Genomic DNA, 25,305 nt, shown 5'->3' on the forward strand with positions numbered 1-25,305 from the left:
ATCTTTTTCGTGTTGTCGACGTAGAGCTTTATTCCTTAATGTTCGTTATTCCTCTTTTCCTTTATGACACTGCCATACTTTTTGCCGACGGGGAAATCTAAAAACTTTTTTTTTTCACTCATGTCATACGCGTTTTATTCCCTACATTCACCTTTAAAACTTCATTCGCCACCACTTAGGCCTCTTTTGGAAAAACTTTCGCCCCGTTCGGAGTCCCATCAAGTTGCTGTTGTTGTAGTGCTTTGTTCTTGTTGAAGCATGCACTTTTTTCTTTGTAAAGAGGAAGGAATGCTAAATAGGTAAATCTGAATCTTTTGCACACCTTTCCTCTTTCCAATATAACATACTTCTGTGAACTATCTATACAATGTGCATCTAATGTTATTGCTTACTAAAACATTATCCTTTGTTGCCATTATTGAGCTTGCACTTAAGTTGCTAACACTTGATACATGAGTACATACTAACAGGAGGTCCGTTTGGCAGTTACATAATTCCCAAAGCTCCTCTTGTATCGCTACTGCTGCAAATTAAAGAAATATACATAGAGTAGATTTGCAAAGATGAATGCAAGGGGACCATGAAACTTCCTCAATCTCATCAGAACTCATCGGTCTTATCAAACGTTCACCAGTTTTGCAGGAGCTATCAGAGGACCCTAAGCTGTCCAGCTTATCACAGAACTTGTCTTCACATAGCTCATAGTACAAATTATGGATGTTTGGGCTTGTTGGTCCGGCATTATAGTAATCTAGCACAGAGACACAGAGATGGACAAAAATAGAGACAACAAACAAACGCCAACTATCAGCAACGGTAGCAGCAATAACTACCAACTTTTGGTGGTAGTTGGCATGAGTGTGTCTCTTTCTTTCTGTAGGTATGCGTGTCTCTCCTCCACGCTTTTTCATAACCACGCTAAAGTGAGTCCACCGCCAACAGAAGCCGTATACGTAGACACATTCAATCTGACATCACGAACGTCTGACGAAATCGTGGATAACTGCCTCAAAGCTATGCACAGCAATGCAGTCGGCACCGGTTCACTCACCGAGGATATGAAAGGAGATTCCTCCTGGTAACCTGACTCGACTGGTACCCATGCCGGGGGCAATGTACGGGGAGCCGGGGGCCGCAGTGAACCGATGCGCATGTACACGGTCCCTTTGGTGTCGCACGCCCACACCGTCTCGTAGCTGCAGCTGAGGTGTGTCAGCTGGACATCACCTGCACCAGTCGAGAGGACACCGTACCGTCAGCGTAGCGGGCATCCCTGTCAACCCCGCTGCCGAGAGAAGAGGAGGACAGCCAGACGAACGGCCGTTGTGAGCATCAGCCAGCCCACTACAGTCATCCCATCCCACATGCCCAGCCCTGCCTTTTCTGTGAAGAGCATGGATGTCAGGTCCATGTATCAGTGACACTCTGATGCATTCCACCTACTGCGCCGTATATTCTTTCTCAAGGCAGGCCATGCAATGTGTGGATAACAAAGTTTCCTAAAAGAATTACTGAAGGGTATTCAAGCACTGCGATTTCACGGTTGCCTTGGGAATGATGGGTAGTAGATGGATTTGTCTAATCTTCATGCTTATGGCTTCAGATGTTCTTGCGGCCATATTCGTCATGCTTCATCTTTTGAAAGTTAGAAGAAACTGTATGTTTCTAAACGCATGCTGGCAATATAAGTTTCTGCACACACATGCAATCATTGCAAATTGCTGCACTTGAAATGCAATATTTTGTGCAATAAAACCAAGTTGCAAAGTCACAAGACCGTCGGAAGCCACAAGGACAAACTTCAGGCAAATTCATGCCCGAAATCCATGGCCCTCATTCCCATGCTTGCTGGCTGAGCCGCCATGCTTGCAGCTCCCATAGCCATTAGTGCCAGAGTTCCTTATAGTAATAGTAATTTCTAGAACCCTATGGTGCACGACACATACTTAACCTCAACATGCCCAACAAACTTACAGTGACACAACACCTTTTAAATTTAAAGTCAATTCTCGCAGTCAACCGGTCTGTTGCGATTCTGAAAAGCTACTTGCTTGATCAGGTTACAAGGGCACATCCATGCATCAGCACAATGGACTTCCCAGTTTTCAGATATAAGCTTTTTCTGCTTTCCTAAACACATAGACACATGCTTTAGACCACGTGGTGGTCAATCACCTTCACTTTTCATCCTGGACATCGGCGTCATCTGGTGGAACTAGAAATGCACAAGTTCACTTTTTTTGTCATCGATGACGATGCAGCCAGTGCATCCAATTATCACATAACCAGCAGCAACAAAATTATTACACGCTGGACATATGGTGTCGCCTGCATCTGACGTTAAGTTACGCCACATTATTTTAGCTTACCGTCCCTGGTTTAACTTTGGAAGTGACAAACGCCGTTCCCCACAAGAGGGGGAGGGGGGGGGGCATAAAAATTGTGCTGGGCATCATAAATAAAATAATATAATTAAAACAATAAACTATGCCCTGCCTGCGGGGGGGCAAAGGGTTTGAAGAGGTTGATTTCGTACCCAGCTGCGAGGTGTCCAGCGGGACCCAGGTGTCACCCATTGGTTGGTGGTGGGTCTGTCCGGTGCGCACCATCACGTCGCCGTTGGTCGTTAGCACCCAGAGCGACTCGGGCGAGGGTGCGATGCAGCCGAGCGACGTGCCGCGGGGCAGACCCACGGCGTACCACTTGCGCAGGCGCGGAGACAGCGCCACCAGCTGGCCGCCTGTCTGCAGGCCCCACACGACACCTGGGGGCACACACGAAGCGATGCAAAACATCAGCAAACCAGCAGGACAACACCCATTTGAGCTTGCAGAAAGCTTTGTGGCGGTCCTTCGTTAGAGAATTCGCTATTAGAAATTGTCGAATATTTGTTTCTGTTAAAACATGTGAAATAAGAACACTTACTGGAGTCTCGACGGAGAGAGCTTGATGCAACTGGGGACTGCTCTGACTGATCCTACTGTAGGGCAGTCGCAGTTGTAGAGCACAGACACTAGCTTCTGAGCGGACGTACGTGAGAAATTACTTTTGCTGAGTAATTTTTATTCAGTCAAGAAGCACACCATGCTTGTAGGCAGGCTATGCACAAATTTGTTGTCTTGACTGAGGCAGAGATTCACGAGTTTACCGGTATCACCACATTCGTATCCCTTTAATACAGCGTGCGTTGCTGTACCATCAAGATCCTCTCTTTCAACAAATGCAACAGGCCATGCGTATCTGGTGATCTGCTGTTTCCTTGTTTCATCACTGCCATTGCCGTGGTGCACCAAATAGCTGAAAGCAGTTGCTCATTTGCAAGCTCCTCAGTTGCAAACAGACAACTAGTTGCGAATGGTATTACACGAACACATCAAGTAAGGCGTATATAGGCCTGATTCTTTTGCCAACTGCATATCGTACAAACTTTAAAATTTACTTTGTTCAGAACTGAGAAAATGTTCTATATTCAAAGGCCATTTTAAAATTCTCGAATATTCGCATTCGATTTGATTTGGAAATTTCATTATACAAACACTCCTACAACGAACACAAACACCTTCACATTCGACGTAGTAGTTCTGCGGAAACCCGCAAGGTGGAGATAAGTAATTAATAAAGGGAAAATCAAACATCCACCCATTCGTAGCAAGTGCTACAAAGGAAACCCATACGGGTTCCTCGAAAGAAAAGCCTCAGAGTTGAAGAAAAATTCGTCCTGGTCCAGGACATTCCACTTCCATCAAAATGCAGCTGCCAGGGCCGGCAACAGAATCTGCAAGCTTGTGCTTAGTTGCTAAGTGTCCTAGCCACTAAGTCATCGTGGCAGGTGATATGACATGCGGCAACACAAGTGTCTCACCCTCGTCCTTGAAGACTCCGCCGGCTGCGATGTCCGTCCATTTGGTCCCAGAGTGCAAGAGATTCACGTGTGCCTTCTCCCAAAAGTACCCTGCATGGAAAAGCATTAAAAAAAAATTGTCAATGACTGGTCTTTATGAAACTTGCGTGGTGCTGATGCTGAAGCATATACCCCAGCCTAACAAAATCCATCTCAAGGATTGCTTTCCAATTATGAGGGCAAATCAGAAAGTACTTGCCCCTATTTTTCATTAGCCAAAATAAGGTACATACAGGTAATTACAAATGCATGTGCTATTCTATGTACCTTACACTATTTTTCCACACACTAGACCCCACACAGGTTCAGACATTTGTCCCATTGCAGCACTAAATTTGAGAGGTCCCTGTGGTAGAATTCGTCCAGCTGACTGTGGAGCCACCGTTAGACTGCTGTCTTGGCTTCATCGTTGCACGTGAATCACTGTCCTGCTAGGAACTTCTTCAGCGGACTGAAAAACGTGGAAATAACCAGGGGCAAAGTCCGGACTGCACCCAAAGTAAGAAATGGGGCACTCGTGGAGTCCCTGCTGGTGCTTATAGATACCCGACACTTACAGCTCAAGTACCCATGCTGCACTGCCTGTTCATGCATCTAGACAACACCAGTCAACCTGTGGAAACCTCTGCGTCTGCAGCCAATCTGGCTAAATGCTTACATACACAGTTTCCAAACTGAACATTCGAGCAAGTAGCAAGCTTGGCACCATTTTTTACTCTCATTCCAAAGTAGTAGATTACCACCAAGATGCTTCAATGGCAAAGGGATAAAGTGAAAAAAAAAAAAAAAATGCGAGTAGGGTTCGCAAACAAAGCTTCACTTTAAAATCAAGCCCCTTGGGTCTCCCCCCCCATTCTTCTTGCTCGTTGCTCTGGCTATGAAGGTTTTCGGTGGCAGTATGGACACGCTCAAGTTACCTGTGATGTTCCGCCGGCAGGAGTTGAGATGGGAGGACATACTCTCACAGAACCAGACACCGTGCTTCCCGGCCACCAGGTGCCACTTGCCCTTGCCGAGGACCTTGTGCGAGATCTTCTCGGCGCAGAAGACCGAACTGAGGTTCTTCTGCATCTTGGCTAGAGGCGGCGCCATCTGGTAGACAAACTCGTTCAAGTCCACCTGAATGTGCAAACACAGAGCAAAACAAAAAAAATCATGCTCAACCTGTTATATACGCAACTGCATTATGTCCGGGGCTTCTATCTGAATACGTGGGAACGGAGAAGTTCTTCCTCGGCACCTACCGTATCGAAATTGATGAGTTTTGTTGCATTTAGGAAAAACAGAATCTACCCACTGTAAGAAGCATATTTTCTAATTAGGCCATCAATTTAAAAAAAGAAATTGTTGAATATAGCAAAACATAAAAAATGAAGTTATGAAGTTTAAGTTCATAACTTAAAGAAAGACAATATTGCGATTCTGTGGACTGCACCGATAGAGACAACTGAAGCGGACAAAATTGATTTATTATATGCTACACTGCAATATACCACTAGTTTGTCAGTAAGTAGGACTTTTGCAAAATGCTCACAAACATCGTAACAATTTCAGGTAAGTCGTTTACTCAATATAAAATTTCTGCACTTTAGAAGCACCAACAGATGCAGTTCTTTTTTTACTGGTTTCTCGTGAAGAGATATGAAACTGTAAACATTGTGCTTTAAGTTTTTTATTATTATAGTACAGCAATCTTCAGTAAAAATTAAAGGCCTTAAATGAAAATTATCCTTTCTATGTCTATGCAAATCAGCTTTCTCTCTAACTGCAACAAGTTCTACTGAAGTTGGTCCAGCAGTAGTCTAATGAGAGCACTTGTGCGTTTCATGGACATGTGCATATGGAAGGAAGAGTTGACCCGAAGGTAAGGCTTCTTCCTTGAGGTGGCTTTACTCTGAAAGAATATTTTAGTCGAAAGAGAAAAGAATTATGTAGAAATTAGGCACGCGAAATCTTAAAAATATAATAATAAATAATATGCTAAACCCTACTTGTAACGAAGTTGCATCAGACATGTAAATACACTTAAACCTCGATATGTGCCTTTCAACCTCACCGGCTACAATGAATAAATTGCAACATGTGCCATAAAGCAATTAACTAGAAAGTTAATTAGTGGATTCTTTAAATTAGTAGAATATGTGCTTCAATTTCTCGTGCAAGTAATACCCGCCTCTATGGATAATTCAGCTCAAGGACTTCAATTGCTTTATCGGCAACAGCCGATTTGAAAAGATTTTGGGAATCTTAAAAATGATCACCCCGTATATAAAGCAGGTCCAACCAAATTTTAGAGTTCCCCTATTAAACATGATAATTCTTTGTATCCATGTTCAGTATATCCAGGTATGCCCGTATTAGGGCTTGCTCACGATTCATACGAGCAGTAACATATTGTCGCGCGGTAGTGACGGTTGAGGACAAAGTAACAAAACTGTGAATGGCGAAACTAACTTTATTGGGTGAACCTGTGCCCAGAAAAAAAGAGGCTACACTCAATGCTCAACAAAAGCAGTGAACACAGTTGGCGATCGTCGAAAATCTGATCAACGGGTCAAGCGCATTGGCTATTATACATCAGTCGTCGAATGTTCCAGAGTAATCACTGGGACCTGCATGTCTTCCACAAAGTTCTACACTATTCGCGTCGCGCGATGAAATCAGATTACACAAGGCACGGTGACAACAGACAGCGGATAGAACCATCGACAACGTTCGAGAAACTTCCGATACATGCAGGCGCATCCTGCGCTGTGCGATAACAATTGTGAAACATGGTAACCCGACAAAGATAAACAGGTACACGTGTCAATATTACTGACAAGGAAAAAAATGAAGTAATGGACCACTGCATAGTGCAGACCGCAGCACAGTGTGCCCCGTTGCTTCTGTTTCGTCCTTGTCCACCCAATACATTTACTCATAATGAATAAAACTGGGCAAGAGAAAGACGTGTAAAAGTCGTTTAGTCACCTGCCACCACTCCTTGTTGTAGCCGCAGGGGACGCTGTTCTTGAGGTTTGTCTTAAAGAAGACGCTTCCCTCGCTGTCAATCAACCAGCCGGTGCTGTTGTAGCCCAGGGAAATGCAGGCGGGGCTTCCCTTCGAAGGCAGGCTATGCCATGGAGACGCACGCCCAGTCACACAAAAGAAGGTTGAAAAAACTTGGAATTGAGTTTAATTAAATAGTTGACCATGAGAATGACAGTGCAATTATTTGACAATACAGTAGACTTCTGCTAATTCGACTCCAGTTATGTCGATTTTTTTCAATTCATCTGGTCCCGTCCAAAGGTATCAGCCGGCGTCTATGCCTGTCTATGGGCTCAAACTTTAGTTATTTCAATCTAAAATTGGCCTTTGCCGGATAATTCGAACATGACCAGTCAGCACGTACATGCCTGACCCCTATGGTGACCTCAATGGTGACGCCTTTAGTGGCAGCATCTCTCTCGGCGGTGCTTATGGGACAGTAGATGCGTTGAACTCACATCATCTATTTGATGCCTATTTTCGGTCTGCCTTAGAAAGATTTTCAAGCAAAAAAATAACAACAGCTAACAATGTCTGATCACAGTATTTACCCGATTTTAACACTAGCCTCTTTTTTTCTTTTTCATTAGGGTGATACCAGGCCTCGCTCGAGACACTGTTTCAAATAATAAACGTTTCTCTCTCTCTCTTATGTAAATTGGGTCGAAAATAGTCTGTGTGGTGCAGTCGGAGACAATACCAAAATCGCCTTCGTGCAGTTAGTGTGCTTAACTGCACAACACGAATGTATTGCAGTGTATTTTAAAAATCGTGTGGCAAAGCCAACTTAAGAAAACTGGCCGCCATTGTGCAACACATACTAGACACTTTCCCATTTTTCTAGCCGAAAAATCGGCTGCATATTAGATTTCTACTTTGAACACAAAGAGAGTGGGTGTGCATTTGAATCTGGGGCATCCTTGAATCGGGAAAATACTGCTAAGTGAATCAGCGATGTGTGTTGACATTTTTTTTTCTGTTATCTTGTTTAATCGACACAGCGGATAATTCAATCAATTTCGTCGGTCCCGTCAGGGTCGAATTAGCGGAAGTTGGCCTGTACATGAGTACGTGATTGTCGTGCTGGCGAGGCAAAAGGTGATGACACGAGTCAGCTGACTATACCTCAAGCACCACCTGCCATTTGTATACAGGCAGAGGAAAAGTAAAAGAATATTGACAAGAGATGAGCATTCTACAGGTCAGATTTCAGCATACAAACAAAGACATAATATAAGTTCCATAGTACCATATATACTACTACATGAATACCATGCACCAAATATATTATTAGTCAGTTTTATAATAGCGTTTGTCGCCTTACGAACGTTAAACGTACGTTAAACGTAAGAGCCTTTGCGGGGCATTACGGTGTGCATCCTTACAAGTCTTTTAGTTTACTGTATGGAAATGCAAACGTAAAGACGTTATAAAACAGGGCGCTTTCTGGTGCCTAGTTCTAAACGTATCCAAGCCAAGACAATCCATTAGCAACCTTCCTGCTGTTGCTATGCAGACACGTCTCGTTAGGCCTATGGGCACCAGAATCGCCGAACAATCTCAGAAAATGGACGTGCTATGTGCTCATAACTAACCTTTCAGGTGAGTTTAGGGAAAACGAAAGCTCATTACAATAGTTATGGGGATCAATGCGAGTGAGAGCCTAGCCATCACGAGAATTCACGCTGAAGTGGGAGCCATGGGTGCCGCCATGTTCGACAATGCTATTTTTTAGCGTCCGTAAACATTACGAACATTAAACTCGCAAAATAACGTATGTTATCATAGCGCACGTAAACAACAGAAATTCAATAACGTTCAGAGCATGTGCAGTGAGGACGATGCTATTTCTTTACCTATGTAATGCATTTACGTTTGGTTGGAAACGCTATTCTAAAACTGTCTATTGTGCCTGAAAACAGCCCACTATTGCATTCTAATTTGATGTGCAGCGATTAGGGCTCAATTACATGCATGCATTTTTTGAGAGATGGTAACAAGCGACAGTTGCGAGCAACAGGTTAGGACTAACAACATGGCAGAAACCAGGCCACACATTTCAATCTGAATTTCGCTGCTTGCTATCTCCTGTGACAGCAAGAAATAAATAGTAAAATTAGTCATCGCTTAATATCATCTCACGCTGATGACAAAGTTTTTGCCATGTTTTACTATTATTATTGAGATTAGCTGTTTGTTTTGATGCAGTTAGGCCCGAGACACCATCGAGAGCTGCGAAATTGTTTCGATTTCCACCTACCAGACAGCACCACATCACTTAATGCTGGCAACGAGGGACACTTTTTTTACTGGCAATAATGAAATATTAAAAATTGATCTAGCACCCTCTCGCTTAAGTGATGGCCTCATGCCACAACTGTATATTATTTTACGGCCGTACAATTGTACTTAATCAGGTATCATAGGAAATTTGTTGCTACTTTTTGGGGTATCGCAACCATGTGGTTGCCGCACACCGCACTGCAACAGCGTGACAGCGTTTGCCCTTCAAGTCACTTGTTGCTTTGATAGTACCATCGTGTGCCTGTGGGTTGCCTCTCAAAAAGCAGACTGTTGGTTTTGGCATGCTGTGGTCACTTCAAGAAGAATGGCAAGCGGGACTCACGGTATGTCAATCCAGCTCGTGCCTTGGGGCACCTGCGGCGAAATGCCGATGCGCGCAAGGAGGGTGTCCTGTGTCGTGAGCACCCATACGACGTCATCGTAGCAGGCGACCTGTTGCACTTTGAACAGGCAGCTGACCCCGTAGAAAGTCACGGGCTTGCCTTGAACCATCACGTCAGGACACATAAACACGTCGCCCGAACTGGTCACATACCTGCATGGACCGGGAAAAAAAAAGAACAATTCCAGTACTTGCAGCAGAATGGATAGCTTGGCCAGTTAGGGACCAGTCGTTTCCAAAAGGGACAAAAAGGGGGATGTAAGAGAAACAGGAGCAATACACACGATGTAACCACTGCTCTTGCAACTCGGCTCAAATTATATTTCGAGTTGTACAATTGCTACCACAACAAAAGCACGGCCTCACCAGGCGGTCGCCTCGGTGACACTGACGCTGACCACATTCATGGCGACCTCGTCCCAGCCCATGGCAAGGGGCTCGTTGCACAAGGGCGAGCGCGCTGCGTACAGCTTCTCCTTGTAGATGGCCCACAGTACGTTGCCTGACGGGGACAGCGCCACCCGGTTCATGGGGCGCGACCCGCTCCGCCAGGTGAACTCGCGTCCCATGAGCCGAGAGTAGTACACGTTGTCTCGGCTGTCGACGCAGCAGAGGTACCCATTGCACGCGGCTAACGACACCACGGGGCCTGGGCCTTTGACCTGAAGCAGAGTGAATGAGGAAAATGGAAAAAAAAATTTCTGTGGTGGAGTTCTAACGCTCCGAAACTGACCAGTGGGGTTTTTGCATTTTGTCCGGGCCAGAATGTGCCTGCTGCAGCCAAGATCACATGACACTACAGCCACTGAGCTGCTTGTGGTAGGTGAGCAAAGAGAGTGAAGATAAAAGTTTGGTTTAGCTGGAGCCAGAATAAAACTATTTGAAGAAGATGTCGGCAATGTTTCTATGAACGGCCACGTTGCAGAGCCACACTGTAAGGCTTACTGTCTCAGAATGGCAGCATTGGAAGAGCATGAGAAAAGACATTTTATGTGGTGCGTTCAAGTTGATTATTCAACCTCGTCACCATCAAAATAAAACAGGCAACAAAGCATTATAGCCATCTGAAAGTGCCTCCACGTGCAAACAGGGGCCTTGATTTTCTTGCTACTCGCATCTTTGCCAGTATATTCAAACCTCAGGGAAACGAAGTTACATCCCCCATGGTAATTCGGTCGACATCCATTAATTCGACCCTGACAGGACTGACGAGATTGATCAAATTATCCGGCGGGCCGAATCAAACAAGATGCAGAAAAAATGCCGAAACACATCGCTGATTAATTTGACAGTAATTGCTCTGCTCTAACACACCCACAAATCAAACACGCGGTCACTTTCTAAGTGTCCAAGTAAAAACTCGGGTAGAAATGACATTAAAGCTTCTAAACAAAGTAGAATTCTAACGTGCGCCCGACTTGTAGCGAGAAAAAAGGGGAACGGTCTAATAAGCATTGCACATTAGAGACCACCTTTCTAAAGTCAGCTTCGCTACAATAGATCCGTGTTAGGCGGCAAAGCATTTGAACGCCGCAACGGCCATTTTGGTTTTGTGTCCGATTGCATCATGCAGGCAATTTTAGGCTCAATTTTCTTAGAAAAAGAAGGGATGCACATTAGAATAGAGTAAATACTGTAATATGATGGCTGTGAGCTAAGGTTATTGCTTAGAAATCCTCCTAGGGCAGGCCGAAAATAGGTGTTTTTGACAGATTACATACATTCAACATATACATTGTCCTTTAAGTACTGCCAAGACAGACGCTGCCTCAAAGGGGTTGCTATTTGGGTACAAGGGGGTCACACATGAGCATGCTGGCTGGTCAAGTTCGAATTATCCGGTGAAGGCCAACTTTAGGATCAAAATACCGAAAGTTTGGGCCCATAGAAATGCATTAGTACTGGCTACCTTACCTTACCCCTCAACTCCACCTCAAGCACGTTTCAAGACAGCATTTGCAAAGAGCAAGCTATGAAACTTACCTGGGCCCAGTGGAAGTCGTAGCGGGGAAAGCGTGGCTCAACGATACCGTGAAACACGACATCGGGCACAGATGACTCCGCTGACTCATACGAATCGCTTGCGTTTTTGTTCTTGCCGTAGATGTCCTCGATGGAGAGTTCTGGCTCCGAATCTGGACTGTCCTCAGGCTCCGGATTGCTGCTGGCGCAGTCTTCTGCACCGGCGTTGGCGCCAGCTTCGAGACCAGTTTCAGCAGCCCCACTCGACACTGAAGCTGGGGACGGAGACAGATTGGCGGCGTCACTCGGCGCCAGCGTACTGCTGCCGCCTACGGGAATGTCTAGCGGCTGGCTAGCGTCCGCTTCGTCGGGGCGCTGGCGCTGCTGCTTCAGCTGGCCGTAACGACTGAGTATGTGAGAGACGAGCTCGTTCTCGGAGGCACTGTAGGGTGGAGGGCACTCGGATTTTTTGTTTTCCTTGTTCAACATGCCCTGGCCTAAGGGTGATGTGCCGCTGGGGCTGGCAAAGACCTCGTCGTACGTGGGGACAGGAGACGGACGTTCGTCTGATGTTGTCGGCAAGACCAGTGTAGGCGTACTTTGTGCTGTACTCGTGGATGAACCTGCAAAAGAAAGGGTGAGACCACGAGTGAGTGATCAATTCGATAAGCGATGAGCTCGCGCTGTTTACGCACCGATCGGCAATGAAGTATGCCATTGCAGGAGGCTCCAGACTAATAATAACTATCAAGGGCTCTTTAACTCAAAAGGACTTGCTGAGAGGCTAGTTGGTGCATACTTGACATAGTAAGCGGAAACACAAACACACCACTGTTTTGAATGTGTCTTGGTGTATCACCAAGACTTCGCCAATACTTCTGCTTTTCCATATCTTTATTAACACAGCTGCGCATACGAGCACAAGGTGTTGTATATATTTTCACACAGATCATTGCTCAGTTGAGGCCTTTCACAGTGTGTGCACATCAGTTTTGGCAGAGCGTCACTCTGTTAACCTATTAGAACCTAGACCAAACAGTACTAAAGCTCGTGAGAAAAGCCCAAGTATTACTTGGGGCTAAATTCCCTTTCAGCACACTGCAAACAACATTTCGCAACAATGCTATAGAATAAACAGCTGTTAATTTCCTTTCATTTAGTGTGTTTATGTAACTTAATACAGTAAAACCCTATATCTAATTCAGATTTCACAGGACTAAAAAAAAAATGTCTGAATTTGTCAAATTATTGAGGGTATCAAAAGAAAAACAGAGAAAGGCTTACTATATCAACATACTAGTTCTATTTACTGAATTAATCAGCAAATCCTGTTTCAACGTATTTTGCAGCGTGAAATCTGCAATTGTCATCATTTCGTGAATGATTAGTGCTCACACCGACGAAGGCAGGCCCTGCGACTTCCTTCGTACTGCGACTTCGGCACACCCATGTCTTCATCTGAGACATGGGCCTCAAGACTGTAGTGATACTTTTTCTGATTGCTTTTCCTTTTCGCGCTTCGTCAGTAATCAGAGCGGTGCTCTGTCCATTTTATCAATGGGATCAGCCACCCGTGACCAGCCAATAATAATAGTGGCAAAGAGACAAACGGAAGGCATCGCTACAAAATTGTGGCCATGCTTTTCACTACCAGGCATGCATCCCAATGATTTTTTTGCTACTGAGCCAGTCGGCAACAGACTGTCCGTCCATTGTGTTGTAGCCAGTGGGTTTGATGCCACAGGCCATGGTAGAATCACTTGTCATCCTCGACAGGTTCTGCTGTGTTTGTGACATTGGTTGTGTTCGTGACATTACTGCTTGCTGCAACCACTGCAGACGAAACCATCATCGCTTTCAACACAATCATGGATGGCGACCATGAAGTTCTGAAGGCACACAGCGAACCCACACCAAGTCAGAACGAAACTACGACTTGCTGCAACCGCTGTGGACAAAACCGTGGCCGTTATCGATGCAATCATACATGGCAGCCAAGCAGTTTAGAAGCAACGTGCAAAGTGATTCGAAACAAAATTACTGTTTGCCATGGGCACTGCAGACAAAACCATGGTAGCCATCGACACAATTATGGATAGCAACCCTGCAGTTCTGAAGGCAAATGGCCAATGCACAACAAGTCAAAACAAAAGTTATGTTTGCCACAACTAAAGCAGATGAAACTGCCGCCACCATTGACGCAATCATAGAGGACGACCAAGCAGTTTAGAAGCAAAGCATGCACTGAGTTGAAAAAAAACTACTGCTTGCCACGATCACTGCGGATGAAACCGTGGCAGCTATCAACACGATCATGGGTGCCGACTGTGCAGTTACAAAGACACGCGTGCGTAGCGGTAAATGAAAGAATAAAGGCACAAATAGGCATAAAGCGTTCGGGCATTCTTGTCACTTCCTTGAGGTTTCCACTGATGACTACGGCAATGCGGACGGCACTGCTTTGTTTCGGTAGGATGCTAGCACCACTTTTGCTATTTTGTGCACTTCAAAGATTGTCCAAATAAAGCAGTATGCGGCCAAATACGTCTGAATTAATCGATAGTTTGTTGCCACTGAGAGAGAGAGAGAGAGAGAGAAGGGAAGACGGAAAGGCAGGGAGGTTAACCAGACTGAGTCCAGTTTGCTACCCTACACGTGGGGAGGGGAATGGGGAGTGAAAGAGAGAGAGAGAGAGAACTTAGGTGTAGGATGTCTATAGTCGGGCACTCAAGTCTGTTGCCCTCAGGTAGCGAAAAAGCGCGCGAACTGCTTTCTGGGCTAATGAACTGCGAGGCCAGGCTCCCAAGATCTTCGCTTCTGTAAATGGCCTGTCATCCAGTCTACAGTATTTAAGATTGTTGCCACTGAATAATGCATATGCCTGGTGGGACCATAGGAAAAGTGCAAATTATTCGATTTTTTTTATTAGCGACATTAAACATGCCTGAATTAGCAAGGTTTGACTGTACTAGGGGTGTGCAAAGGCCAAACAGTCAATTTCAAATCGAATGTACAGGGGTAATTGGAGATCGCAGGGAGACGCCTTCGTCCTGCAGTGGACATAAAATAGGCTGATGATGATGATGATCCAATAGAATATAGAATATCAAAATTTAACCCCAAATTTAGTGCTTACAAATTTTGTGCAAGAAAACACGGTGCTGTGCAGGCTTGAGAGCCTACTCGCATAACAAGAATGTTGCAAGCTATCCATAACTTGGGCACCTCGGAATCGAGGTGTACAATATGATAATATGGTGTATTTTTATTAGAGGAGCCCTGAAACACTTTTTCCGCTCACAGAATGGCCTCACTATTAATGGACGTCGTCTCACGAATTTCATGCCACAAAAGTTTTTTACATCCTTCAACTCTAAGTGAAGTTATCACGCCAATACCCAGCTTTCTCTCTTTTCATCTGCGCCAGATCGCTGGAGACTACACAGGGGAGAAGCCAAGAGGGCTAAGTGCAGGCCGAAAGTTGAGTGTTGCCGGGGCGAAAGGGCTCATCGTGGCATGCTGTGGCAGCCAGGGTTATTGTGTCATTGCACTTACGAACAATAGTTAATAAATTTTAATTACCTCCAGAAATAACTGACCTACAGGAAATATAACTGAACTTTTGATGAGCATGAAGAGCTCAACAAGATTATGAAGTTTCATTAAGATGATTAGAACAGTCTTTTTGTAACTCCAGCCAAGTCTGTGAATTTTCTAAAACCTGTGCAACATAGGAATCCTATCAGGACTGGTGTGTTTACTAGGAGCAAGGCTTTGCTATACATAAATTATAGTAAAGCCTCACTACATCGAGATACAGTCAAATATAGCACTATTCTACCCTACAACTCCCTCTTCACATACCGTGTTTGGTCTTGCGCTTCCTGGCAGTAAAAACTATGTCATCTTCACCCTCCGATTCGTTGGGAAACTGCATCGACTCGAAGCTCCTTGACCGATGTGCGTATGACAAGGCTTCGCCTGGTGGCGTGGCTCCCTTTTCGACAGATGCCTGTTCACTGTCCAGCGCCGCTTCGGTCACGCGACTGTTGCCGCTGGCGGTGCTTCCTCGACGAGCCGTCCCGCCGGGAGAGCTGCCGCCGCTGTCGCTTCCGTGCGGCCTGGGTGCCTTCTGGCGGAACCAGTCCAGCACCGCGCTTCCATTTTTGTTCTTGAAGATCTGCAGCACCTGAGGGTCAGGCAGCCTGGTATCCCGGAGGAGCGCCGTGATTTCGGCCAATGGCGTGACAATGGTGTTCTTTATGGCCGTCATGTCAGGAAGCAGCGTCTCATTGTCTGGAATGAAGAGGCATGTCTGTTGTAAGGAGTCTGCAAGGCAAAATGAACCCCTTCTGGTGCTGCGTGCACATGCGAGATGGAGCGTCAAAAAGCAATAGCACTGATGAAAAAAACCATATCTAAAATTTTTCACATATGTCAATGAAACACTTCAGATTGGACCTGTGCTGCAAGTTTCAATAATATGTGCAAAGGGCTCCAGTAAATGCTCGTGGTTCATTATGTCGTCACGCAGTGCGTTCCCCTCTTTCATTGTCTTTCACAATGTTTTACATCAGGCACATGTTTCAAGTGGCTGGATAGGTGCTTTTCAAGTACAGTAAAACCTTGTTCATATGTTTTTTAAAAAATACTGCGAGAAAAAACGTACTAACCAAGAATATGTACGATCCAAAGTAACAAAAAAATTTGACGGGCTCAACTATTGTTGACATCTAAGTAATGCGAAGTGTCGCATCGATCGTTGCGGCACGAAACGACGCCAATGCGCCTCGAGCTGGTGGTGCTCCGGCGGCCCAAGGCGCGCTTACTATTGCGTGGTGTTTAAGAGGGCGATGGGAAAGAGAAACGAAATCAAGCTGGTGGACAACGCCGGATGCCGCTGAAGCGAAACATGATGCCCCTATCGTGCCGCCTGCAGCAGGGAACGAACGGCAGCAGGTTTGGATTATCGCATACTAAAAGCGAGCAGTACGCTACCAATGGCACTACGCACCACACGCTGTAATATAGATAGGTGAATATGATTATTGCAATAGGTTCGGTGGCGACAGCTGTGAATGCAGCGGGCGACGACCTGGGCGGAGACTTGCTGGTACCAGAAAAGAAACTGTACGTGTCGTCGTTTTCACGTGACACGGGCAGCTACATACTGTTTTTGATCGTGCACGCTTCGCACCTTTTCATGTTCACACGAGATCTAGCGGCCGAAAAACGTATACATGTACAATCGCAGTCTGCAGCAGTGAATGGCTGCGCGTTTTGGCTATTGCTTATTAAAAACGTGCGCTACGCTTCCGACGGCCCCACGTGCAGCGTTACAGATTGGCGAAGATGCTTATCGCAACAGGATTGGCGGTGGTAGCTGTGAATGCCACGTGCGACGACCCCGGAGAAGATTTGCTGGTATACTCAAATGACAAAGTGAGTGCCTGTCTGCGCTTTCATGAGAGACGGGCAGGCGAGCATTGTGGCAACACTGCCACGGCGGGCAGCTATATATTGTTGTCAACCCTGCGCACCTGGTGCATTTTCATGTTTACACGGGATCCAGCGTCCGGAAAATGTATCATACGATCGTAGTTTAGGGAGGTACTAAGCGTTGGTGCCGAAAGAGCTTGTTTTCTGGGAATGCATGAACCGGTAAAAAATAAGCGCAACTCTATTGGGTCATTTTTATGTTCTAGATTGCGAACTTTGGTGCCGGGAAAACGGACGTAACGGGAACGTATCAACAAGGTTATACTGTAAATGTTAAACGTGAAATAGTTGATTTTCTCATATCTGATGTTCCTGTAGAGTGCTGTCGCATGGAGTCCAGATTTTGCAACTTGACAAAGCATGCTGAAGAATTCAAAATTCTTGTCCAGTTATGCAGCTGCATACTTTTCATGATTCTGAAGAAGCAAGAAATCAGATGAAAACAAACACCCCACTACATGAGGCACTTTTGATCATGATCGAGAGCGATCGAGACTGAATTCCTCGAATGAGATTGGCTTTCTTCTGCAGATTGCAAAAAAGAGCCAATTGCAGTCAAGATATTAGACCTTGATCGGGCTTGACCGTGACTGAAAGTGCCCCATGCAACTGGGGTATAAATTTTTGGATAGACAAAAGTATTTCGCACCTGAAGGGGTTAAAGTTCCAAGTTAAAAAGAAAACATCAAATTAGTGTTTGCTGTGGCGAGGTATAGTGGTGCCATCTATACGCACTCAGCGAATGACAGCTCTTGCCTGCAAGATTTCGCTGCACAATTTTATGCCATTCCTCACTTTATTCTTCTGCTTGATCAGACATATGACAGACAAGAGGCCTCGGACAAGATGACAAGAACCAGTAAATACACCAAGTATGACTTCCTGTTGCAAGTAAAATGCGTAATGGGACAAGACAGGACAAGAAAGTCAGACGTACAACTTCATTCTACTTGTCTTGTGATCTGTGTTTTACCAATTCACGATCACCTTCAATCCCTTATCACCATCCCTGACCAGTTTTCTTTAACCTGCTGAAAAGGCAAGAGCACAAATCTGCACTGCACACATGTAGTTTTTATTACTATGTAGTAGGCCTGCACAAACTCCGTAATTCTGTAACCAGCTGAAAAGCTTTGAGAAACTCTACTTGGGTGCCCATCGCTTTTGTGCAATTGACAACAGCTGAATTTGTGACAAGACAAACAGACTTACAGGCTCCATCCTGTTATTCTTAAACAGAGTGAGCGGCACACATTTCTGTCTCTTATTTCAGAACTGCACTTCCCAACACTACGTTGCCACTGCTAGTCTTGATCCGCAGACGTTCTCTTAACATGAGAACATTTAACACGGCCCATTCTGAAATTTTATTTGAGCGAAACCCTGAACTGCTGCTTGTAAAACCTTTGTGAAGTAGTTGCTTCTTTTTTTACTTGATCACTTGTGTTTTAATATACATCTTGTTCAGTGAACAACACCTTGTCGTGCATTTTCATTCCCCGCAATGAAACAGCTCGAAAAGGGCTCACCCTGTATTGTACAATAACAGCTACAACATTAGTACCACTACTACTACTACTGCTACTAATACTACTAATACTGCTACTAATCATACTAGCCATAATAATAAAAGAAAAAAAGTATTTTTGTAAAGAAGGTAGGAAGTACCTTCCGGTTGGTCCCATATGTCCTCCGGGTGGGCAGCGAGCCTGACAATGTGACGCTTTGCCTGCAGCACGAAGATCTCTTCTTCACAGATCGCGATGTCGGTGATATTTACAAAACCGGGGCACACAATCACCAGGGACCTAACAGCAGGGTCCACCACAAAAAATGTCTCCGAGCTCCACGTCAGCAGGAGGCGCTTCCGGTACGGCTTCAGCAGTCCAAATTGAGAGTCGGGAAGCTTCTCCAGGTAGGACTCCTAAGTGGTAGAAGACAAGGTAATCCGTAATACTGAAACATTTTTAGTGGTAAACTTGAATGACAAAAAAAATACACAATTTTCAAGTTGCTTAAATGACTAAGCATGTAATATCATTATCACAGTTCTCGATTGTGCATGCCTCACTTTCTTGCTTACATGGAATCTAGCGGGCAGAAAACATACGATTGACGATGTACTAAACATTAGTGCCGAAAGATCACATTTTCTGGGAACGCATGAAACTGTAAAATAGAAGCGTAACTCTATTGGATCATTTTATGTGTTCTCAATCGCAAACGTTGACACCGGGAAATCATACATAATGGGATATTATCAAGGAGCTTCTACTGCATATGCACTTTATTAATGATGATTTATCTTTAGATGCAACACACAAGCAGCAGCAAACACGGAACAGCAACAACTAACATGTAACACACTGTGTTTAGGTCAAAGTCAATTTTTCAGCGAGTTTCCGAATTTGCCTGCTTCAGGAACTTGTCTGAATAAATTTGCTCGAAGCTGCAGGTACCCCCTATGGTGTAACAAAAAGACTTCCAAGGGTATGATCGGAGATCAGTGAGCAAAACTTTTTTCGCAGACAGAATTTATTTTTTAATGCGTAGCATTATATGGTAAGTCGCTCAAAAAGGTCCATGTGAAGCCAGAAAACCACTTTCCCAATAAAGAGCGAGAATGCGCAGTTTAAGCACATTGTGTGCGCGGTTCATCGCTGCGGCCCAAAGAACATGAATAAAGACTCATTGCTCGCGATAACAACAGGCGTGCCGGCACAAAACATTCCACCAACCCATCTACTTTTGCCATTCCCCATACACTATAGGTAGAAAGGAGGTCTTAAAAACAGGCCAGAAATGCCTACACCTATACTAAAAGGAGGATAGCAAGCAGTATGGGATGCCCTGGTAAGCATCCGATTAGTGAGGATGGATGGTGACTGAAGGGGATTCAAAACAAGAGGGTGTGCCACTCGTGCATTAATTATGCATGCATGCACAGCCGCCCCCTTTCTGCTGCCTATGACAGCGTTAAGGTATTGGTGATGGCATGCCGGGCATCACGCAAACAAATTACTGGAACTTCCCTGCACTGGAACTGTCGAAGACATGCGTAGCATTATATGGCAGTTAGCGTTTTGTGGAATGCATATGTTCAACAATGTAAATATGTGCATCTCTCTGCTCGTACTCCTCACATATATGTAAATAAATAATGCATACTACATCCGCATAACACCGACACATATTATTATTATGAACACATGCAACACCACGACGACCACCATATAATGCTATGCATATCTTGGACAGTTCCCGTTCAAAGAGGTTCCGCTTAATCTTTTTTTTTTTAAATGTGCCGAAACATTAGTAAGCATTAGAAACCCGAGTCTTACTTTTGGTAGGCTCAGCATCTGTGGCCGGAAGTATTCCTGCTTCAGAGAGTCTCGAAGCAACAGCGTCTCTAAGACAATGCCATCTGGTGTGCCTTTCCATAGCCGCATTCCGGGACGGCACGCCCAGACAGTCACCTGCCGTTCACCGTAAGACTGTGGGGGTGCAAAGCATGCTCCGAAGTTGCTATTGCTGCAAAAAAAAAAAAAAAAATTATACGAAAGGCCAACAAAATAGTTTTCAGCAATTCCTCTACATATTTCTTTTTTTTTTAATTTATGCACACTTTAAAGTGATAGCGACAGATATATATGTTCCCTCTCTCTTTTGCATGCTTCCTTGCTCTGCTATTTTGAGCACATTGTGCAACCTCATAGTAGCCAAAACAGCAATGAGAACTGTTCAGGACTACCTGCAAAGCACCGGACTCGACTCAAGAGTTTGAAGAGATCACTGTGTCATGTGGTTATAGTTTGTCTGCTTCCATTCTTTTTGTCGCCATCAACATCATTCTTTCTTGCCCCTTTTCCTCCTTTCCCAGCGCAGAGTAGCCAGGCAAGGGCATACTAGCTCAGGCCGACCCCTCAGTACCGCATTTACTCAATTCTCCCATGCCCTTCGATTGCAAAAGTACACCCTATTTTCCCAGCCAGGAATGCAAAATGCAATGTCCTCAAATGTAACATGCACCCAATTTTTCATACCAATTCCATTCAATTGTAGGGCTTAACGCCCTAAAACTGCCCGGTGGACTACGAGGAATAATGTAATCGAGGACCCTGGATTAATGTTGACCACTATGGGTTCTTTAATGTGCACCCAAGGCATGGTACACAAGTGTTTTTGCAGTTTGCTCCAAATGAAATGCAGCTGTCACTGCGGGGAACTGAACCCACGACCTTGTGTTTGGCAGCGCAGCTTTTTGCACCTGTAGAAGTTTCAAATCCATTGCTTTTGAAGGTAAACTCACCAGTTCTTCGTGATAATAGAAAGACAGAGAGTTGTGACAATTTCTCTCACTTGGAAAAAGAAAACTTAGCGTGTTCGAACTACAGCAGAGTGGGCATCGCTAATTGTCACTTTCGCAGGCATCCTGATCCCTATTGGTCACTACTGAACGGTTAGAGCATGTCATTTTCGGTGACGCCAGTGGCATTTAAAGGGACCCTGAAACGTCTTGACGATTTTGTACGTACGTACTGAGTCGTTAGAGTAGGTCCTTCCGATCATTAATTGAAGGATCTAAGTGATCTGCGTAAAGCGTGAAATTTATTATAAGGCTTTAAAAATGTACATTGCTGCCGATCGCAGCACACTGCTCGGCGGAATTTTCAGCCGCCCCTACCCATATGACGTAAATCACCCAATTGATGTCAGTAGGGCGAGCTATTCGATTGGCTGCCAAGGGCGCGTCATCGATAATTTTTCCACCTTTATGGTGAACAAATGATGCTCGTAATAGTTGGAATATTAGTTAGTTTGTTTCTATGAAAATAAAGTAACAGAAAGAGAATGCACAAGAACAATTTCTCACTACACTTGATTAAGCACTTCCGGCAGACAGCAAGCGTCGTCTGCTTGTGTTACAACTTGCTCCGTTTTGACGAGAGCTCCGTGGTCAGTGTCGGTTTGTCTTTTCGTGAGCACCATGAATCACCTTTGTTGCATTGTGGGCTGCAAGCGTAGCGACTGGCAATATGTCAAGCTGCGACATCGTGTCGCTCTACAAGGCAGCAGACGAGCGGAGTGGCTGCAGCACATCTGACTGTCGCTATCTGATCGGCGTCACAATTTGCGCATTTGCGGCTGTCCCTTTACACCGGAGGATTAGTACCACAATAGCATTTCGCAAGTCTGGTATTCGGGTAAATGCAACCGAGGGGACAGGGCCCGGCCACTGACCTTGCCGTTTCACGGGTTGGGCAGAAGCGCAAACGTGAATGATCTGCACTGTGCAGCCACCTGGTGGCACAGAGCTCAACCAAACACAGTAGCAGTAACGAAGGTACTGCTGGTGTAAATTTTTCACAGGAGCGTAATCATTAACATGCTGTTTTTGTAAATGTTTAAAACGTTTTACACTTGGTTATAGCAATATTAGCTCTTTGTTTAGCTGGTTAAGCTCTGCGTGAACAGGTGGATGTACCGTGGAGACCGATCAGGCCGCTCACGTACGTCTACGCTAAAGTTACTTCATCAGCTTGAGTTTATGCCTCCAGCCATCCGTCGAAAGGCCCAGCTCGCCTGTGGTTACCAGAATACCAGACACGTTCAGCGCTGTGACAGAATGCTCGCAACACACGCTGCTCCGATAGCTCTCGCTTGGGGTCGAGTGCCAAGCAGCTGGCGGAGAGTTTGGAGAGGCTTTGTGCGCTCACTCCAAGAGAACCGGAATTAGACGACACAACATGCCATCATGACGCAGAGCCAGTGAAAGCTTAACCCCGATCACTCGGCGAACGAGTTGAGAAAAAACATGGCTATGGAGGAGGGTAACTTATAATTGTCCGTAGCTCTCTTAATATGAGATGCTTCACACAAATTGGGGTGCGAATGATTAACTTTAGCTGTACCCTACACGTCTGCAAAATTTGTCCAAACCGTTCCAGGGGCCCTTTAAGGTGTTGCATTGTGGACACCTTGCATACCATGGCAGCTTAATATTGTTACGATGTCTAGAATGTACTACAGCCTAACAAACTAATGGAGTGGGCACAGACTACTGAAGCTTCTATGGCTACAGAGATGTGCAAATTATGTTGCGTTACAGTAATTTTTAACGTAAATGACAATAGCTTGTCACTATTGTAATTTTTGTTTCATACTCGAAACTACTGTGGGTGCAATTCCTTCATAAATTTTTTCTGGAGCACAAAGTTCACATCAGAATCGAGCAAATACGGTACAACTTCTCTCTCTTATTTGGCCACTGCTACAAAGAAGTAGAGTCTCAGTCTGGAAGCAATGTTTCAACAAGGCACTTGTCTTTGTCAGTTGCTAACGTCTTTGTCGCTGTCTTTGTCAGTTGCCGACATTTTGGATAAGTCCCTCGTTGGAAATATTGACTCCAAACCAAGGCATTCCCTGTTCAGCCTTTGCTGACGCACTTTGAGTCTCTGATCTTCCTGTAAACATCTGTCTCCTTTGAATTTTACCAGGAAACGTGACTTGTCTTAATTTTCAAAGTGTGGTTAGAAAAAAATGATGGTCAGTCACAACTAGCAGGAGCATCAAGATTCCTTACGACTTTCTCTCGTGGTTACCGAGCTGGACCACTTTGGTGCTCTCCTTTGTGCAGTGGCAGATGACTGTTCTTTTCGTTGTTGAGATTAGGAGACTCTGAGGCACGTAGTCGAGCTGGATCACAGGGTGCTCTTCCTTGTGGACCTCTTTGCTCCTACACAAGTGCTGACGAGGAGAAATAAAGAAATAAAATAAAAGAACTTTGCTGTAAGACGCTGCAATGGCTTGGCCAGGATGCACGCTTGCTATGTACAAGACTTAAAAAGGCAAATAATTTCTCACATACCGATTGTTGCACCAGCAGGAGAAAGAGGTACACATGACTTGCTTCACTCCGATTTCGCACAGAGGTAGTATGTAGCATTTTAGCACGAAGTTTAGTTTAATACCACACTTGTGGGCATTACTCACCAGTTTCATTAAAGGGATCCGGAACCACCCCTTTGGCTCAGTGAAAAGAACAGTCTCCAGATAACATACGCTGTTGTGAACATCTCAGCCAAATTTTGCTATCATGCGCGGTGTGTGGAGCTTGCAAGCCGAGCGCGAAGTCACCTTTCTTTCTCAAACGCTTTCTTTTCAAGAAAACCTTACTTTTCACTATATTCAGGCTGCTTTCTTTTGTAACATATCAAATTCACTACGTGGCTGCTATTGGCCAATAGTTCACATTAATCAAGAAGGGTGTTTGGATCGCTGCGCTACTTCCTACTGTTACTGTGTATATTAAACAGGATCAAGTAAGCAAAAATCTGCTTTCAAATTTTGATAAGAGTTACTTTATTTCGGAAGAAGCTGGCTATCATCTGCTCATGCTTGGCCGAGACCGCCCACGTAAGAACTTTGGCCACCCTGCTTATCGGTGCCAAGATTTATATATTTTTTATTTATTAGGTGTACTTACATCACCTGTGTGGCATTGAAGGGGGGTTAAAATACAGGGGGTCACCATGAAAAAATGTTTAATATCAAAAGAATAAATACATCAGTAAATGCAACATCGGTTAAGCAATGAAATTCACAACAGCAGAAGACAAACTAACAAAGAGTACAATAACTTCTAGAACAACGAAAATGGAAAAACAGTGCACACAGTAGCGTATGTTCAGAAATGAATAAAAGAACATTCAAAGAACACAGCTCTCAGTAGCATTTTCAATACTAGACGCTGCCATCACTTCATTAGGGAGCTGATTCCAATCATTAATCGTTTTAGGAAGAAATGAATATTTAAACACATTGGTACGGAGATTGCCGTGTCTCGCTAATTTCGACTAGATTTGAACACTCAAATAGCCTCAAACCACGCGAAACTTAAGGTCAGACCCCACGCACACTTGCCAGTGCATGCTCACTCCTGGCAGGACACCTTGGCAGACCTCGCTTTGTATTGAGCTATTGACAGTGCTTCAATATGAGCAAGTTGGATGTGGCTACTATCGAGCTGGGGTGCTGGACAAAGCCGGCCCGCACCATGTAGCATGGGCAGACTGGAGTATGTGAGCGTGAGTGCGCACTTAAGCCCTGTGGTGCACAAAGCACACGCTGTGCGTACGCACTACGGTAGCTGCGGTCTGCTATGTAGTGTAGATACTGCAGCCGCCGCAAGGTGCTGCGACGAGTTCCCTGGCTCAGTCCTTTT

The 25,305-nt window shown here is 44.9% G+C and overlaps 1 protein-coding gene across 2 annotated transcripts in view; it reads right to left on the bottom strand.

Annotated features, from left to right (window-relative positions):
* The window catches only part of LOC126533720 (tectonin beta-propeller repeat-containing protein 2), a 44,711-nt gene that overhangs the window by 11,164 nt on the left and 8,242 nt on the right, over positions 1-25,305 (bottom strand). For both annotated transcript variants that reach the window (XM_050180908.2, XM_050180907.2), the window contains exons 5-16: positions 23,665-23,828; positions 20,423-20,612; positions 18,750-19,005; positions 15,447-15,878; positions 11,604-12,205; positions 9,987-10,282; positions 9,561-9,773; positions 6,875-7,016; positions 4,819-5,020; positions 3,863-3,952; positions 2,537-2,764; positions 1,052-1,227 (exon numbers count right to left, since the gene is read on the bottom strand). In XM_050180908.2, the coding sequence (XP_050036865.1) occupies positions 1,052-1,227; positions 2,537-2,764; positions 3,863-3,952; positions 4,819-5,020; positions 6,875-7,016; positions 9,561-9,773; positions 9,987-10,282; positions 11,604-12,205; positions 15,447-15,878; positions 18,750-19,005; positions 20,423-20,612; positions 23,665-23,828 (2,991 nt within the window). The remainder of the gene's footprint in view (positions 1-1,051; positions 1,228-2,536; positions 2,765-3,862; positions 3,953-4,818; positions 5,021-6,874; positions 7,017-9,560; positions 9,774-9,986; positions 10,283-11,603; positions 12,206-15,446; positions 15,879-18,749; positions 19,006-20,422; positions 20,613-23,664; positions 23,829-25,305) is intronic.

This window comes from Dermacentor andersoni, chromosome 7 (assembly GCF_023375885.2).
Source record: "Dermacentor andersoni chromosome 7, qqDerAnde1_hic_scaffold, whole genome shotgun sequence".
Classification (NCBI taxonomy): Eukaryota; Metazoa; Arthropoda; class Arachnida; order Ixodida; family Ixodidae; genus Dermacentor; species Dermacentor andersoni.